This window comes from Mesoplodon mirus (assembly GCF_964341445.2).
Source record: "Mesoplodon mirus genome assembly, contig: HAP1_SCAFFOLD_717, whole genome shotgun sequence".
NCBI classification, from domain to species: Eukaryota; Metazoa; Chordata; class Mammalia; order Artiodactyla; family Ziphiidae; genus Mesoplodon; species Mesoplodon mirus.
In genome coordinates, this window is record NW_028295316.1 from 124290 (window position 1) to 144368 (window position 20079).

Here is a 20079-nt window from a genome sequence, read left to right on the forward strand (position 1 = left end):
AATTTGTAATAAGGTTAGAAATAAGATATACCACACTAACATGTGTCAAAACAAAGCTAAGCTAGACTGGCTATATTAATACCAAACAAAGTAGACTTCAGAGCAAAAAACATTATCAGCAACAAACAAGGTCATTTCATAATGAGGAGTGTCAATTAATAAGAAGCATAACAACCCTAAACGCTTATGCGCCTAGTAACTTCAAAATATATGAAGCAAAACTTGAGAGAACTGCAAAGAAAAATAGACAAATCCACAATTACAGTCTGAGATTTCAATACCCCTCAATGAATAAGTGATAGAAAGAGCAGGCAGAAAATCATCAAGGATACTGTAGACTTGAACACCACCATTCTTTTCAAGTAGCCATGGAACACTTACCAAAAGACTATATTCTGGGTTATAAAATAAAGGAGTAAGTCAAAAGGATTTAAGTCATACAAAGTATGTTCTCTGACCACAAAGCAATCAAACTGGAAATGAAGAACAAAAATATTTCTGGAAAATACTCCAATATTCGAAAACTAAATAACACACATCTAAATCATCCTTGGATTAAAGAGGTAATGAAAAGAGGAATTACAAAGTATTTTGAACTGAATAAAAATGAAAACATAATATATTACAATTTGTGGAATGCTGCTTACTTGCATGAAAATTTATAGCACTGGATGTCTATATTAGAAAAGAAGGTCTCAAATCAATGACCTTGGCTTCCAACATAAAAATCCAGAAAAAGAGCAAATTAGGGGACTTCCTTTATGGTTCGGTGGTTAAGGATCTGCCTTTCAATCCAGGGGACATGGGTTCGATCCCTGGTCGGGGGACTAAAACCCCACATGACATGGGTCAACTAAGCCTGCCCACTGCAACGACTGAACACGCAAGCCACAACTAGAGAGCTGGCATGCCGCAACTACAGAGCCCACACACGCTGGAGCCCACACCCAATTTGGAGTGTCACAAATACTGAGCCCACATGCCACAACTAGAGAGAGAAGCCCATGCGCTGCAACAAAAGATACCACATGCTGCAACTAAGACCTAAAGCAGCCAAAAATAAAATAAATAAATAAATATTTTTTAAAAAAGAGCAAAGTAAACCCAAAGCAAGCAGAAGAAAGGAAATAAAAAACATCAAAGAAAAAATCAATGAGAAAAAACAAAACAAACAAAACAATAAAGACATGGAAAGATCAATGAGGGACTCCCCTGGTGGCACAATGGTTAAGAATCCACCTGCCAATGCAAGGGACACGGGTTTGATCCCTGGTCCAGGAAGATGCCACATACCGCAGAGCAACTAAGCCTGTGTGCCAAAACTACTGAGCCTGCATTCTACCATCCGCAAGCCACAACTACTGAGCCCGTGTGCCACAACTACTGAAGCACATGTACCTAGAATCCATGCTCCACAACAAGAGAAGCCACAGCAATGAGAAGCCCTCACACTGAATGAAGAGTAGCCCCTGCTTGCCGCCACTAGAGAAAGCCTGAGCACAGCAACGAAGACCCAACACAGCCAAAAATAAATAAATAAATAATTTAATTTTTTAAAAAACCAGTGAAACCACATATGTTCAGAAGGTGAATAAAAGTGATAAACCTCTAGCCAGGCTGATAATTAAAAAAAAAGAGAGAGAGAGAAGGCACAAATTACCAATTTCACAGAAATGAGTAATGAGAAATTACTACAGATTCTATAGATATTAAAAGACTGACAGAGTAATATTATGAACATTATGTAAATAAATTTGACAGCTCAGATGAAGTGGGTAAATTCCTTGAAAGAGGGAAAATACCAAAGCTCAATCAAGAAAGAACAAATAGGGCTTCCCTGCTGGCGCAGGGGTTGAGAGTCCAACTGCCGATGCAGGGGACACGGGTTCGTGCCCGGGTCCAGGAAGATCCCACATGCCATGGAGCGGCTGGGCCCATGAACCATGGCCGCTGAGCCTGCGCATTGGAGCCTGTGCTCCGCAACGGGAGAGGCCACAGCACTGAGAGGCCTGCGTACCGCAAAAAAAAAAAAAAAAAAAAAAAGAACAAATAAACTAAATAGCCCTATATCTAAAAAAGAAACTAAAGTCCTACGTAAAGACCTTCCCACAAAGAAAATTCCAGGCCCAAATGGCTACACTGGTGAATTCTACCAAATATTACAACAGTATACACAAAAATATACATATTTATACCATGGTCCTACCTTTACACTCCATGCCAAGTTGTTCTATTAGCAACATGGAATTCTTATAATTAGAGTAAAGCATCTGGCAATCCTCAAAAGCTGTTTCAGATGACTGAGTTAAGTCATCAAGGTCATCCATAGAATTAATTTGCTCTTTGACCTACAAACAAAACATACTATTTCACAATGTCCCCAAAATACTTATAAAATATACTAAGTGTACAGAGGTGATAAATATCTCTTTATTAAAGTAAAAACACAGATACTTCTTAAAAGAACAGATTTTTATCAAAGGGATAATTTTATCAACAGTGTTTCTAAATTATTTTTTCAAAGTAAATGTTTCTACAACAAAGGAAGATTTTCTATTTTTCCACTATACCTTTCACAAAGTAATTTTTTACTACAGGATAATATTTTTTATAATTAATTTTTTACTCTACCTTGTTCTTTTCATTAGATGTTTCCTTTGTAGTCCTAAAAAAACAAACGATTCTTTTCAGGCAAATATTAAATACTTAAAATACAAAGAATACCTAAACCTATTATTTTTTACATAAAATCTTTGCATTGGTAATTAATTTTCTATAAAAGAGATTAAACAATAAATAGAAAGAGTAACATTAAAGGACAAAGAAAATACACCATAATAATATTAACAAAGCATTAAATTAAATTAAGCTGACAATCAAAGGAAAAGGAAAAACATAATGTTACTTGCATTATTTGATAGGAAGAAATATACCAGGGTTTTTTGTTATCGTCATTTTCAATAAAAACTAACTTTATGGCACTAAAACCTATTTCGAAAGTATTAAGTCCTATATGAAAGAAACCCTTTTTTAATAATCATGATATTAGCTTTTCGAGGACTTACTATGTAATTGCTATGCATTATTATAAGCACCTTACATGTCTTAAAGGCATTTTAATCCTCACAACAATTCTGGGAGAGAGGTAATACATTAGGTCCTTTTTACACAGGAAGAAACGCAGCACAGAAAGGCTAAGTAACTTGCCCAAGCCCATACAGCAGATCGGCAGCTGACCCAGAATTCAAACCCAGGAAATCTGGCTTCAACACTTGTGTTTCACAATATGATGAGAAGGTAATATTTATTTTAAGTGTTCTTAAGTAATATGATAGCAAATGAATCTGTATTATTATTCCATGTCTAGTTATAACTATAAATAATAATTTCTGAATCTTACACATATTTTTCAAAAATAAAAAGACTTTAAACCCAGGCAATATTGGAATTCTATTTTCAATAAAGATTTGCTTTTGTAAAGAAATTCATCAACCCACTGATGAGGGTTTCATTCACCCATTCATTCATTCACCCATTCAGCTGTTTATTCATACATTCAACATATACTTAGCGCACAATTACGTGTTAATGACACTTTTGGTATAGGAAGCATGACTTTTGAAATTTAGAACTTTATAATCCAAAAGTAATAATCTGTGATAGATTGTTAATAGTTTTTTTCCTATCAAATATAAACAAAATCTTACCCTTTTCCCTGGAATCTAAACCACTATGAAGTTAACATAACCTGTTTTAGAGTACCTTACAAAACCATAGCCACTCATGATGATACTGTCATCTAGAATTATCAAGGAATGATTAAATCCTTTTCAGTATGGCCTAAATGTTTGTAAATTTGATTATATAATTTTTAAAAATCTATGTATGACAGAATAACTTTTAAGTACTCATCTGCATATTCAATTATATAAGAATATTACACTTCAAAATCAATGAACAAGCCCTTACCATAAAACTATACGTGAATAGAAGTATTATGTACAATTAGTTTACTATAATATTTTAAAGATAATGTAATACAATCAATAAGCTTTCTAATATTGGACATGCAAACAACATTAAACTGAATAAATGCATCCTCTACTGGCTCATTTCCAACAGCATACAAACATACTCTAAAAACGCCCATCTTAACATAAAAAGAGAAAGGAAACTCCCTTGAACTCCACATTCCTCTTCAGTTACCTTCCAGTTCTCTATTGCCTTTCCCAGTAAATATTCCCTAAGGAGCCGTTTATACTTATTCACTACAGTCCAGCTTCCATGGGGAATATTTATTGAAACTACTTCTGGTCAAAGCCACTCGTCCTCATCTTAACCTTTCAGCAGCGTTCATCTGGTATAGTTGAGAATACTCCTGTCATGACCTGTACACTATATTATGCTGTTCTATTTCCAGAAAAAGTATTCAGTGCTAATATTTCTTGACCTAAAAGAATTTGTAGATTTTACCTGCCATCATCCTGATCTACTCCACTTAAACTGCTGTCATCCTTCATGTGTAGCAGACCACCACTCAGTGAATCAGCCTTCTCAAACATTGGTGTAATCACACATTCTTTTGATGTCCATTTTTCATTTTCCTTTTTCTTTACTTCCTTCATGTGCACGCCAGGACTGCTACTTTAAAAAATCCATTAAAAAACCAATGTTTTCTAATAATTCTACTGATAAAGAATAAAAAACCAATTTTTGTAAAATTCCAACTCTTACCCATCATAAGTCATTTATTAGTTCAGAAAACACTTATGAAGTACCAACCATATGCAAGCAAATACAAATTCTTGCTTCAAAGACAGATACACAATTATGATACAATGTGATATGTAAGCGTTGACACATGAAAGTTATAAGTGAACATAGGAAAGCTTTACAGAAGAGGTTAAATAAACAGAGGAGGTCATGAGGAAAAGAAAATGGAGAAAATCATTTTACTTGGTGATTAGAATGTGAGCACAAAGATTAGACACATGGAGTCTAGGTGTTTCCTAGAAACTTGGAAGGAAAAGTACAAAATACATGGAAGGAAGAAGAGAGATGAGTCTGGAAAGACATTCTGAAGAACCTCAAGTGCTACAATGAAAAGCTGGAGTTCACTGCCTAAAAGCAATGACTCTTAGACATGGGAGTAATAATTAGATTTCTACTATATTTTTTTGTTTTGTTTTGATATATAATAATGTTTAATTTGCATGATTTTTAAAAATAACATGAGGTACATAAAACACGAAAGAAGAACTGAAGGAAATATCTTTGGGGGAAAATTTACTTTTAAACACACACATGTTGGGGTCATGTCAGCATCAGGGCTGAAAGATAGGTACCTCATAGTAGCCCTCCACCACCAGCAACAATTTGGCATCTATCCACAGACAACAGTGGCTTTGTGGCAGTTGCAGGATCCAGCACCATAAACCAAGGGACCTGGGAAGAGTCCTGCCCACCCAAGTGGTAACAGACATACAGACCACAGCCCAGCTGTGGACCCTGCATGGCCCATGAACTGGCTCCAGCCACTCTTAGCAACGTCCAGGGAACCCCTGGAAAACACTGTCTTAGACAATCACCCACAGACGAGAGAGCCTTTGTGGAAACCCAGGTTTCCAGCAGAGAAGTGCCAGCATACCACTGGAACAAAAAAATGCAAGTTGGGATACATTGGAGAGGGCAGTTATTAAAGACTGGAAGAGGTGACTGCTACTTCAAATTCAAAGACAGCAATGCAAAACTTCAAGTAGCATAAAAAAAATCAAGAAAACATGACACTACCAAAAGATCACAATAATTTTCCAGTAACAAATCCCAAAGTCATGGAGATCTGCAATCTACCTGATAGAGAATTCAAAATAGTAGTTTTAAGGAAACTCAGTGAGCTACAAGAAAACACAGAAAGACAACCCAATAAAATCAGGAAAGTAATACACAAACAAGATGAGGAGTTTAACAAAGAGATAGAAATAATAAAAAATAACCAAATGGAAGTTTTGGAGCTGAAGAATACAATGAATGAAAGGAAAAATGCAATAAAGAGCACTGACAGCAGAATGGATCAAACAGAAGAAAGAATCTGTGAGTTAAGAGACAGGAGCTTTGAAATTATCCAATCAGAGGAGAATAAAGAAAAAAAGAATGAAAAAGTGGGAAGAAAGCCTACATAAATTACCAGATACCATCAAAGGAAATAATTCATAAATCATTGCAGTTCCAGAAAGAGAAGATAGGGAGAAGTTGGCAGAAGCTTATTTAAAGAAAAAATGGTTGAGAACTTCCTAAACCTGGTGAGAGATTTGGATATCCAAGTTCCTAAAGCTCATAGGTCACCAAACAAACTCAACTTAAAGCAATCCTCGCCAGGAGACATTATAACAAAACTGTCAAAAATCAAAGACGAAGAGAGAGTCTTAAAAGCAGCAAAAGTAAAGAGGCTTGTAAATTATAAGGGAACCCCCCATAAGTCTATCAATGGATTTCAAGAGAGTAGGACGACATATTCAAAGTGCTAAAAGAAAAAACCTGCCAACCAAGAATACTCTATCCAGAAAAGTTGTCTTTCAGAAATGAAGGAGAGATAAAGGCTTTCCCAAACAAAGCAAAGCTGAGGGAGGTCATCACCACTAGACCTGCCTCACAAGAAATGCTGAAAGGACGCTAATTAGTAACATAAAATATATTTAAATATACAACACACTGGTAAAGGTAAGTATACAGTCAAATCCAGAATACTCTAATACTGTAATACGGTGGTGTGTTAACCAATTAACTCTAGTATTAAGGCTAAAGGACAAGAGTATTAGAAATAACTATAACCCTAGAAAAATATAAAATTTGTTAATCATGAACAGTAGCTCAAATGAGAACTTGTTTTATAGGAAAATAACAATTATCTATTGTTAAATACTGACATAGGCTTACCTATCAGAATCTTCATTCTCCATGGTAGGAAACTGTTGGTTATTAGTTTTTCTGCTCTTTCTCTGTTGAATTAATCCACTATCATCAGCATCATATATGTTTTCTGATACTTCCATTTCACTACTTTTGTGCTTCTTCTTTGCTTCTTCAACCTTTAATGAAAGTTTGACACTACATGTAATTGTTATTACCTTATTCATTATAAAGACCTTTTCATTGTCATTAATTACTTGACTCAGAGTTTGCCCCGGCTTTAAGCAATAAAAATAGTTTTGTGCTTACTTTAATTTTTTTAATTACAAGTCATTGAAATTTTTGTAAAGTCTGCTTCTTTCTGTTTGAGGAAAAGAAATAAAATTTTAAAAATTTCAAAAAGGGCTTTCTTAATGTGGTGCAGCTATTCACATCCACTCTTCCCTGTCTGATGGCAGAGACAGAGAAATAAAGAGACAAAGACACAAAATTTGTCCTCTTTGGTCTTTACCACCTGGATTTTGCATTAAACAGCCAAATTTAGAGGACGGGACACCTTGGTGCTTCAGTAACAAAAAGGAAACATCCTTCTTTCTGCACTGAAGCTATTCTTCCCCCACTGCCTTTTACAATTCTTTTTTCATTTGGATCCTGGGAATATCAAAAAAGTGACGGTGTTCACTAAAATATATGAACCAAAGTTTACCAAAAAACAGGAGTAGAGTGAAATTGATGAACTGTTAGTTACTGTGGAATTCTGGAAAATGAGTAATGCCTCCCAATTTCACATTCAATAACCATGAAATTTTAGAGCTAAAGGGTACAGAAGCAATTATCTACTTTAGCCCCACTATTTACCAATAATGGGAATAAAACCAAGAAAGGTTCAATGATTTGTCCAAAGCCCCTAAAGTGGCATTTCCTATCATTTCATGGCACCAAAAGAGATGATACAATTCTGTAACCCTGAATCTGATAAATTACCAAATGAATTCATCAGATTAATCAGATAAGTTAAAAGTGTGACTTTGGCAAAGTAATTTAATGCCTCAGTTGGGGGTAGGGCTCATCTCTTTTTCTTGTAAAGGAGAATATCTACAGATTTTTGTCTATCTTTAAAACTCAGTCAATGCACCTCTTACACAAAAGAGCAAAGAAACAAATTTAAAAATCTATTATTGGAAGGAAAAAAAACCTCACTGCACGTCAAAACTCAGTTTTCTCCTTTGGAGATAAATACTGAATTTGTTTTGCTGAGGGTTTATACTACCTAAATGATAAAATCATACATGTCAAAACTTACCACATTTTATTAAACAACATAATGTAAAGGTCTGACTCAACAGAAACATCTGAGAGTGGTGATTAAAGAATATGTGGGAGTACATGTATTTGTTATTAAAAATATCTTGAAGTGGCCATGCTGGAATTCTAAGTGCCAAGCAATTGAGTAAAGCAGAGAAGATCGCATCCACTAAAGCACAATAAAGAGATTAGTTTAGCAGGAATACGTGTTTATGTCCCTTCTTTCAGTCACTGCTTCCTTCCCATACTATAGAGTGTAGTTTATATTTAAAACCCAATAGATTAAAAAAAACCCCAAAACCCTAGCTTATTATATTTCTTAAGTAATTTCCTTTGTGGAAATTCTGGCTCAGAAGGTCACACGGTATGTAGCTAAATTAGTTTCCCAGTTCATATGAAAGACTGACAGAGAGAGACTTAGGTTGATTAAGGAACAAAAGCCATGAAAATAGTTTCCTATTATTTAGATGGCAGAAGTAATCTATTTCTACACAATTACCTATTTAGCTGACGCCATTTTATTACTAAGTGGAAAATCAGAATGGATCAGAGATCATTGATAAAGAGAAAGAACAAAGTAACAACAAATGAACCTCCACCTCTTTTTGAAGTTGAATTTTCTCTTTTCTGAAAGCCAGGAACTCTACTTGTAACTTGCCTATCTCATTCTTAAGCCTTTGCATATCTTGCTGTAATTCTTCATTTAGATACACTTTGGATCTTCTGTTACTATTCGGTGGAGAAGAACTCCCATTTTCTAATTCAGGTTGCATGCTTTTATAGTTATTAGCACTGCAATTATCTGCAAGCAATGGCTTCTGGAACCAGTCTTGTATTGGTTTGGTTTTCTTATAAGTATTTGTAACAGCAGAAATATCACGACTTTTTATTTGAATCATGTGTTTCATTTCATTGGAGCGGGCAAGCCATAAATCAAAAAGTCTTTTGGGATCACTAGACTGAGGTATACATCCGACGTCTAATTTCCAATTAGTGGTATTTTGGTTCATATTTTGTAACATTTGCATATCAAGTTCTTGGTCTTCTTGCATTTCAAATGTAACTACTGGGTCCCTTAGTTTTTTATTTTCTGTATCATTATAAAAACTCTCCTCATTTTTGTTAAAAACATGTTCAGTGTCTGGTTTATCACTTTTATAGTCTAATTTAATTTCATTTAAATAAAGCTGTGAAGATGACGGGCAAGCATGTCCCCAAGACCCAGAGGTTAAATAAGATGGAAAAACATTTTCAAGCCTGGGTTCTTTTTGTTCAGGAAATGCTTGGAATGCTAGAGAGACAGATACTCCAAATGCATCTTTTGCCTGACAGTCAGGTATATTATTTGTCAAATTAGAAGGTATTTCCTTTATGTTTGCTCCTTCTTTAGGGTTATCATGTAGTGGCTCTTCCTCAGGACAAACAGTAATTTTGTATTTTCCAAAAGTTCCACCAAACTTCCACTTTAACTTATTTGTGATGCGTTTGAAGTTATTTTTCCACCCTAATTTGCCTTGTTTGATCCACATTTCCTCATGCTTTTGTACACAAGGAAGTCCTGAACATACAGATATGTCCTCTCTATCACATTCCTTATTCATTTCTGGTTCTTGAGGCATTTTTTGCAGATGCAAAAGTGGAAGATCAATTGGCTTGATTTGATTTTCAGATGTCTTTTCTGTCAGGGTACATGTTTGTAAAATAACTTTATCCTTAAGTAATCAAGTACGGACAAAGAAAAATTAGAAAATAATTAAAATTTAACCGTTAAACTTCTTAATCTATGTTTAGCTACTCACAAATCACTGGATTACAACTAAGAAGTGAAAAATAACTTGCCTTAGCCTGAAACAGGAGAAAAACATGAACTCACAAACCCAATTTTGTCACTGTTTGTTTGAACTAAATAATTCATATATGTTAAATCTACCAAAAATGAATTAGGAGATGATTTTTAATGTTACAAAGGCTTCCTTACTTAAAAATATTTCAGCTCACCGTACCTTAAAAAGTCCTTATGTGCACGTAAGGATTTTTTTTTTTTAAGGACTAGTAACTGGAGAATAGACAAACCTTAAATTACTAGGAGCCAAAATCAATTAACATCAATCAGAAAGAGGAACAAATTCCTAAATTTTAATGCAAATTATATACTATGATAGTATTATACATTGATGTAATACCTGCTTTCATTCAGTTATATTATATTCTAATATCCACTAATGAAAGTGGATAAAACATTGTTTAATATTATTTACTGGTTTCCTACCCTGAAATGAAATAAATTAGAAAGTTATTGTTTGTACCCTAACAACAAAGGTCCAATTCTGGAAGGTCTGCTTCCTTAATAGGCAATTGGGTTGATTGTATGACCCCTTCTCTCCCTGAATGTAGATCTTTAGGTCGATTACATAGAGGTCACAGGACAGAATAAATCTTTAATCTTGGCATTAGTGACTGGCAATTTGAAACTGCAAATTTTGAACAGCTGGGAATGATTTCTCCTTCCATGAATCTAACTCATGGACCATCACTGATATACTGTTCATAATTTCAACTGCTTAATCATACGATTCAGTATTTGATTATCACCTTCTTTATCATGTAAGGAAGAAGCAAACAATATTGAGGAAATTTTTTTGCCTCAATTCCAAGTACAAAGTTTAACTATAAATTATAATAGATTCTAACAATATTTTAAGCTTTGTAATTAAAGCACTATAAAAACTAACTATTAAATTATTATCTATCAATTTTAAGAGGTTAATTTTGAAAGGTAATTTCATTTGAACTCTGTTAAAGCATAGAAAACAATATTGAGCCAGAAATTTACATTCACATTTTTACATACCTGTGAGTGGTTATTTTCACTTCCATCAAGCCTTTCTTGTGCTTCCTCCGATGTTATTTCTAAGTCTAGTTCTGCTGACAAATCTATATGTTTAGTTAAAATTAACTACTTAGAACAGTTAGGTAAAAGACATAATCTTTATAAAAATAGATTTAAAAAATTTTATCAAATGACAATTTAAATTAAGCTTAATCTTTAGCTGAATATTTACTTCTTTAAGAAATACTTCTAATTACCTAAAACTCCAACAAACCATCTGGGAAATACCAGATGTCACCAGGTTACAGGCACACAAACATCTCAAAGATTCATTGACAAATTCATCCACCAAACATCAATGAACAGAACAATCAGAAACCAAACAAAGGGTTTCCCTGGTGGCGCAGTGGTTGAGAGTCCGCCTGCCGATGCAGGGGACACAGGTTCGTGCACCGGTACGGGAAGATCCCACATGCAGCGGAGCAGCTGGGCCCGTGAGCCATGGCCTCTAGGCCTGTGCGTCTGGAGCCTGTGATCCGCAACGGGAGAGGCCACAACAGTGAGAGGCCCGTGTATGCAAAACAAACAAACAAACAAAATTTAAAAAGACAGGACAAACATAGAAAATCACAATATACTCTGTTCTCTACTTCATAATAGTACCTATTTAACAACACACCAAGCTTCAACTGCAACGTTATTCATGGTTTCCAAAATTACTGTTACTTTTCATGCTTTTATCAGTTCCTTAATCTGAAATGTTTTCCTCTACTCTTCTGACAAAGTTCTTTTCACCTTTTAAGACTCAGCCTGCTTTGTGAAGTCCTCCTTGATTACAGCTCTCTTTCCCCAAATAGGTATCTCTTTCCTAGTAGCTACCTTAGTACTTTATAGATTTTTCTAGTGTATCTTCATCACCTGAACTGTAAATTATTTCTTCACGTCTATCCTCTTTGCTTCTAGACTGTAGAGGACAATCTCTTGAAATCATCTTTGTATAAACAGTCTTTATTTTACTCAATAATTATTTATTGAGTTCCTACTCAGTACTAAACATGGAGTTTAAAGAAGAATGTAGATAAAAGGTGTCAGGGATGGCTTTTCTAGAGATAATGCCTGAGCTGAGACTTACACAGTGAGGTCAGTCAGATTCAAGGGAATAGAGGGCAGGAAAGGGAGAGAGCATGGAAAGCTGTAGCAAGACAGGCAGAGAAGCATACATAAAACAGGGTGAATAGTTGTCTAAAATACAGGGATAGATGAGAGAGCATCACCAGCAGTTCAGAATTCCAGAGCAAAGGACAGACAGAAAGGGCTAGAGAGGGAGAGTCAGGTAGAAGTTAGATTACGAAAGCCTCGTGTCATTCTAAGATGGCTGGACATTAATATGCTTTAAAGAGTGGTTCACGATCACTGGTGCATTTGAGATAGATCACTCTAAATGCTGCGGGAGGGATGAATTTGAAGGCCATACAAATAAATAGAGGGAGAAGAATTTGATGGCATTATAATGCAAAAAAAAAAAAGATGATGCAGGCCTACACTGAGGAACTGTTTCCAGAAATATTTAGGATATAAAATTACCAGGACCCAGCATAGAATAAATCTTTATTAAATAAATAAATGCACGAATCCTGGGCCCCTCAAGAACTAGACTCTGCTTATTACTTTATAAAAGGTATCAACTGAGAAGAGAAATGATCTGCATGAACTGTTTTAAGTTGCTTGTATTTAGTTTCCAGTTTTCCTGTTTCACATCTTCCTGTGTTGAGGGGGCTCGTGTAGGTGTTTCATTTGAATTTGTGCTTCTTGGACCTACCAAGCTCATGGAGAAATGAGAGCAAACAAGTCACTTGTATAGATAAAAAAAACTTTGAGTTTATAGCTTGTAGTCACTACTCTAGGAGATAACTGAGAATCTTTTGTAAATGTAACATTAATTCCACAGGTAAGGAAAGACAAGAAGATAAAACTATAGGACTGGAAAAAGAAAACAGTGTATGATTTATTACTATAGCCCTGATCATATGACTGATTAAGGGCACTAAATTAATCGGTATTTATGTAGAACATATATTAGATGTGGTTAATCAATAGACTGGGCATCCTAGTAGAATTAGAATTGATTTTCCTTACACTATCTTTAAATGATCAGCACTCCTTAAAACCAATATCCCTTGTGAACTATTAATTCATTAAAAATAATAAGTTGATATACTATGTGGACACAGCTAAGAAGGAGGGACTATGTAGCAATCCCCAATGACTCCCATTACTGCTGGGAAAGCCAATTCTAAAATATATAAACTCATACAAAATACAAGAAATAGTTTAGTATTTGGTTTTGGAGGTGCTTTTTTCGTTACATTGAATATAGTTATAACTAATACTAATGAATTCAGAGCTAAACAAAAATAAAGCTAAGAAACTACATTTTGAGAAGGGAATCTTCAGATGTCTGCCTAGGTTTCCCAACTAGTCCCAAAGTTCTAAATATAATCTTGCTACCCACTCTCAGGTGTATGCTAAATACTAGCCTAATGAACCTATTCTCTCTCCTAATTCCCTTTGTTATTTATTATGTTGCTTTCCTCAGAGGAAGAATGCAAACGTCTTGCTAAAAGACGTTTCGCTGCAGGTTGAATAAAAGGAGTAGACACAAAGCAGATTTTGCCACAAAATGATTTTGGAAACATCAGGATTATGGTGAAGCCATGCCGAGGTGGCCTACGGTTGAGTGCTCTGTGCTTATTTATTACATTGTTTGCTTTCTCTGTTTTCTGGCAGTTGTGACTCACACAGGTCAAGAAGCGTGTAATCCCCTAACAGAAACAACACTCCGATATTAATCTTTTCTTTATCTGTTAAGGTCATCTGTCCAAATTCTGTGGATGCTGACTGATTTTTGGTCATTGATTGTGACACAAATGGATATTTATCATCAACTTTCAAATGCCTGGCTCTTTGACAAGTCTCATTATTGAGCCACAAACTAGCAGAATCCCAACCTGAAAAATCTGAAAACAAAGTTTCCGTTTATTAGAATGTGAATACTAATACAAATTTGACTAACCTGAACAAATTCTTTCTTCAGAGAAGCAGTCCCATGTCCTCCTCTCCCCTCAAACACACTACTCCCTCATGGCTTATTGTACCTTACACATCATTGCCATTCATATAGATACGTTAACTATTGCCTCTCATGTTTTTCTAATTTTTAATTTTCTAGTGTTACTTACTTTGATTCACTCATCAATCTCTATTACATATTCTGTATACCTTAAGAGCTTTATTAATAATTACGTTTCTTCAACATATAAATTTTTTCATTAACAAAATTATGTCTAACCATTTATTTTGTGTTTAAATATGCATGACAGTATTGTGTGTTCAAGAGACATGGGTTTTAAAAAATCTTTTAATGAATGGTACTACTTTAATACAATGAGATGGTCTTTCCTCAATGTACCAATATCTTCAGAACTCATTTTTTAAGGCTTGGATAAATATCATAAATTTACAAAAGAAATGATAGCCTTGAGTGACTAATTGTTTCCTGGTAAAAATAGGATAAGTCTAGGTCCACACTAGATCCAAAGAGCATACAGTGCCATGACACAGGAAATGAATACATAACAAAAATATTTTTCTTTTTTTTAACGAAAGTAAAATTGTCAGATTTCAATTTCTTAAGACAAATAAGAGCTGAACCAAGATGGTGGAGTACAAGGATATGCTCTCAGTCCCTCCTGTGAGAACACCAGAATCACTACTAGGTGCTGGACAATCATCGACAGGAAGACACTGGAACTCACCAAAAAAGATACCCCACATCCGAAGACAAAGGAGAAGCCACAATGAGACAGTAGGAGGGGCACAGTCACAGCAAAATCAAATACCAAACAGGTGGGTGGGTGACTCATAGACTGGAGAACACTTATACAACAGAAGTCCACCCACTGGAGTGAAGGTTCTGAGCCCCACATCAGGCTTCCGAATCTGGGGGTCCGGCAATGGGAAGAGAAATTCCTAGGGAATCAGACTTTGAAGCCTAGTGGGATTTGACTGCAGGACTTTGACAGGACTGGGGGAAAAACAGACTCCACTCTTGGAGGGCACACACAAAATACTGTGTCCAGTGGGACCCAGAAGAAGGAGCAGTGACCCCACGGGAGACTGAACCAGACCTACCTGCTAGTATTGGAGGGTCTCCTGCAGAGGCGGGGGTTGGCTGTGGCTCATCATGGGGACAAGAACACGGGCAGCAGAAGTTCTGGGAAGTAGTCCTTGGCGTGAGCCCTCCCAGAGTCTGCCATTAGCCCTACCAAAGAGCCCAGGTAGGCTCCACTGTTGGGTTGCCTCAGGCTAAACAAACAACAGGGAGGGAACACAGCCCCACCCATCAGCTGTCAAGTGGATTAAAGTTTTACTGAGCTCTGCCCACCAGAGCAACACCCAGCTCAACCCACCACCACTCCCTCCCATCAGGAAACCTGCACAAGCCTCGTAGATAGCCTCATCCACCAGAGGGCAGACAGGAGAAACAAGAACTACAATCCTGCAGCCTGTGGAACAAAAACCACATTCACAGACAGATAGACAAGATGAAAAGGCAGAGGGCTATGAACCAGATGAAGGAACAAGACAAAACCACAGAAAAACAACTAAATGAAGTGGAGATAGGAAACCTTCCAGAAAAAGAATTCAGAATAATGATAGTGAAGATGATCCAGGACCTCGGAAAAACAATGGAGGCAAAGATCGAGAAGATGCAAGAAATGTTTAACAAAGACCTAGAAGAGTTAAAGAACAAACAAACAGAGATGAACAATACAATAATTGGAATGAAAACTACACTAGAAGGAATCAATAGCAGAATAACTGAGGCAGAAGAACACATAAGTGACCTGGAAGACAGATTGGTGGAATTCACTGAGCAGGAGAGAAAAAAGAAAAAAGAATGAAAAGAAATGAAGACAGCCTAAGAGACGTCTGAGACAACATTAAACGCAACAACATTCACATTATAGGGGTCCCAAAAAGGAGAAGAGAGAGAGAAAGGACCAGAGAAATATTTGAAGAGATTATAGTCGAAAACTTCCCTAACATGGGAAAGGAAATAGCCACCCAAGTCCAGGACGTGCAGCGAGTCCCATACAGGATAAACCCAAAGAGAAACATGCCGAGACACACAGTAATCAAATTGGCAAAAATTAAACACAAAGAAACATTACTGAAAGCAGCAAGGGAAAAATGACAAATAACATACAAGGGAACTCCCATAAGGTTAACAGCTGATTTCTCAGCAGAAACTCCACAAGCCAGAAGGGAGTGGCATGATGCACTTAAAGTGATAAAAGGGAAGAACCTACAACCAAGATTACTCGACCTGGCAAGGATCTCATTCAGACTCCACGGAGAAATCAAAAGCTTTACAGACAAGCAAAAGCTAAGAGAATTCAGCACCACCAAACCAGCTCTACAACAAATGCTAAAGGAACTTCTCTAAGTGGGAAACACAAGGGAAGAAAAGGACCTACAAAAACAAACCCAAAAGAATTAAGAAAATGGTCATAGGAACATACATATTGATAATTACCTTAAACGTGAATGGATTAAATGCTCCAACCAAAAGACACAGGCTTGCTGAATGGATACAAACACAAGACCCATATATATGCTGTCTACAAGAGCCCCACTTCAGACCTACGGACACATACAGACTGAAAGTGAGGGGATGGAAAAAGATATTCCATGCAAATGGAAATCAAAAGAAAGCTGGAGTAGCAATACGCATATCAGATAAAATAGACTTTAAAATAAAGAATGTTACAAAAGACAAGGAAGGACACTATATAATGATCAAGGGATCAATCCAAGAAGAATATATAACAATTATAAATATATATGCACTCAACATAGGACCACCTCAATATATAAGGCAACGGCTAACAGCTGTAAAAGAGGAAATCAACAGTAACACAATAATAGTGGGGGACTTTAACACCTCACTTGCACCAATGGACAGATCATCCAAAATGTAAATAAATAAGGAAACAGAAGCTTTAAATGACACAATAGACCAGATAGATTTAATTGATATTTATAGGACATTCCATCCAAAAACAGCAGATTACACTTTCTTCTCAAGTGCGCACAGAACATTCTCCAGGATAAATCACATCTTGGGTCACAAACCAAGCCTCAGTAAATTTAAGAAAATTGAAATCATATCAAGCATCTTTTCTGACCACAACACTATGAGATTAGAAATGAATTACAGTGGAAAAACAAAAAATACACAAACACATGGAGGCTAAACAGTAAATTACTAAATAACCAAGAGATCACTGAAGAAATCCAAGAGGAAATCAAAAAATACCTAGAGACAAATGACAATGAAAACACAACAATCCAAAACCTATGGGATGCAGCAAAAGCAGTCTTAAGAGGGAAGTTTATAGCTATACAAGCCTACCTCAAGAAACAAGAAAAATCTCAAATAAATAATCTAGCTTTATACCTAAAGGAACTAGAGAAAGAAGAACAAACAAAACCCAAAGTTAGCAGAAGGAAAGAAAACATACAGATCAGAGCAGAAATAAATGAAATAGACACAAAGAAAACAATAGCAAAAATCAATAAAACTAAAAGCTGGTTCTTTGAGAAGATAAACAAAATTGATAAACCATTAGCCAGACTCATCAAGAAAAAGAGGGAGAGGACTCAAATCAATAAAATTAGAAATGAAAAAGGAGAAGTTACAACAGACACCGCAGAAAGACAAAGCATCTTAAGAGACTACTACAAGCAACTCTATGCCAATAAAATGGACAACCTGGAAGAAATGGACAAATTCTTAGAAAGGTATAACCTTCCAAGACTGAACCAGGAGAAACAGAAAATATGAACAGACCAATCACAAGTAATGAAATTGAAGCTGTGATGAAAAATCTTCCAACAAACAAAAGTCCAGGAGCAGATGGCTTCACAGGTGAATTTTATCAAACATTTAGAGGAGAGCTAACACCCATCCTTCTCAAACTCTTCCAAAAAATTGCAGAGGAAGGAGCACTCCCAAACTCATTTTACGAGGCCACCATCACCCTGATACCAAAACCAGACAAAGATACGGCAAAAAAAGAAAATTACAGACCAATATCACTGATGAATATAGATGCAAAAATCCTCAACAAAATACTAGCAAACAGAATCCAACAATGCATTAAAAGGATCATACACCATGATCAACAGGGATTTATCCCAGGGATGCAAGGATTCTTCAATATACACAAATCAATCAATGTGATACACCATATTAACAAATTGAAGAATAAAAACCATATGATCATCTCAATAGATGGAGAAAAAGCTTTCAACAAAATTCAACACCAATTTATAATAAAAACTCTCCAGAAAGTGGGCATAGCGGGAACCTACCTCAACATAATAAAGGTCATATATTACAAACCCACAGCAAACATCATTCTCAATGGTGAAAAACTGAAAGCATTTCCTCTAAGATCAGGAACAAGACAAGGATGTCCACTGTCACCACTATTATTCAACATAGTTTTGGAAGTCCTAGCCTCAGCAATCAGAGAAGAAAAAGAAATAAAAGGAATATAAATTGCAAAAGAAGAAGTAAAACTGTCAGTGTTTACAGATGACATGATACCATACATAGAGAATCCTAAAGATGCCACCAGAAAACTACTAGAGCTAATCAAAGAATTTGGTAAAGCTGCAGGATACAAAATTATGCACCGAAATCTCTTGCATTCCTATACACTAATGATGAAAAATATGAAAGAGAAATTAAGGAAACACTCTCATTTACCATTGCAACAAAAAGAATAAAATACCTAGGAATAAACCTACCTAGGGAGACAAAAGATCTGTATGCAGAAAAGTATAAGACACTGATGAAAGAAATTAAAGATGATACCAACAGATGGGGAGATACACCATGTTCTTGGATTGAAAGAATCAATATAGTGAAAATGAATCTACTACCCAAAGCAATCTACAGATTCAATGCAATCCCTATCAAATTACCAATGGCATTTTTTACGGAACTAGAACAAAAAATCGTAAAATTTGTATGGAGACAAAAACGACCCCGAATACCCAAAGCAGTCTTGAGGGAAAAAAACGCAGCTGGAGGAATCAGACTCCCTGACGTCAGGCTATATTACAAAGCTACAGTCATCAAGACAATATGGTGCTGGCACAAAAACAGAAACATAGATCAATGGAACAAGATAGAAAGCCCAGAGGTAAACCCACACACCTATGGTCAACTAATCTATGACAAAGGAGGCAAGGATATACAATGGAGAAAAGACAGTCTCTTCAATAAGTGGTGCTGGGAAAACTGGACAGATACATGGAAAGAATGATATAAGAACACTCCCTAACACCATACACAAAAATAAACTCAAAATGGATTAGAGACCTAAATGTAAGACTGGACACTATAAATCTCTTAGAGGAAAACATAGGAAGAACACTCTTTGACATTAATCACAGCAAGATCTTTTTTGATCCACCTCCTAGAGTAATGTAAATAAAAACAAAAATAAACAAATGGGACCTAGTGAAACTTCAAAGCTTTTGCACAGGAAAGGAAACCATAAACAAGATAAAAAGACAACCCTCAGAATGGGAGAAAATATTTGCAAACAAATCAACGGACAAAGGATTAATCTCCAAAACATATAAACAGCTCATGCAGCTCAATATTAAAAAAACAAACAACCCAATCCAAAAATGGGCAGAAGACCTAGATAGACAGTTCTCCAAAGAAGACATACAGATGGCCAAGAAGCACATGAAAAGCTGTTCAACATCGCTAATTATTAGAGAAATACAAATCAAAACTAGAATGAGGTATCACCTCACACTAGTTAGAATGGGCTTCATCAGAAAATGTACAAACAACAAAGGCTGGAGAGGGTATGGAGAAAAGAGAACCCTCTTGCACTGTTGGTGGGAATGTAACTGATACAGCCACTATGGAGAACAGTATGGAGGTT

General features: G+C 35.8%; 1 protein-coding gene and 1 long non-coding RNA gene across 8 annotated transcripts in view; both read right to left on the reverse strand.

Annotated features, from left to right (window-relative positions):
* LOC309797557 overlaps positions 1 to 20079 on the reverse strand; it is a 104669-nt gene that overhangs the window by 51391 nt on the left and 33199 nt on the right. The gene's annotated exons all lie outside the window — the stretch shown is intronic.
* LOC309797553 (ankyrin repeat domain-containing protein 26-like) overlaps positions 1 to 20079 on the reverse strand; it is a 62843-nt gene that overhangs the window by 34530 nt on the left and 8234 nt on the right. For all 5 annotated transcript variants that reach the window (XR_014292702.1, XR_014292703.1, XM_082646047.1 and 2 more), the window contains exons 6-11: positions 11063 to 11145; positions 8811 to 9923; positions 6934 to 7085; positions 4474 to 4644; positions 2632 to 2665; positions 2207 to 2348 (exon numbers count right to left, since the gene is read on the reverse strand). Coding sequence is in view for 3 of the 5 variants with exons in the window: in XM_082646047.1 (XP_082502173.1) it covers positions 2207 to 2348; positions 2632 to 2665; positions 4474 to 4644; positions 6934 to 7085; positions 8811 to 9923; positions 11063 to 11145 (1695 nt within the window). In the remaining 2 variants the exon portion in view is untranslated. The remainder of the gene's footprint in view (positions 1 to 2206; positions 2349 to 2631; positions 2666 to 4473; positions 4645 to 6933; positions 7086 to 8810; positions 9924 to 11062; positions 11146 to 20079) is intronic.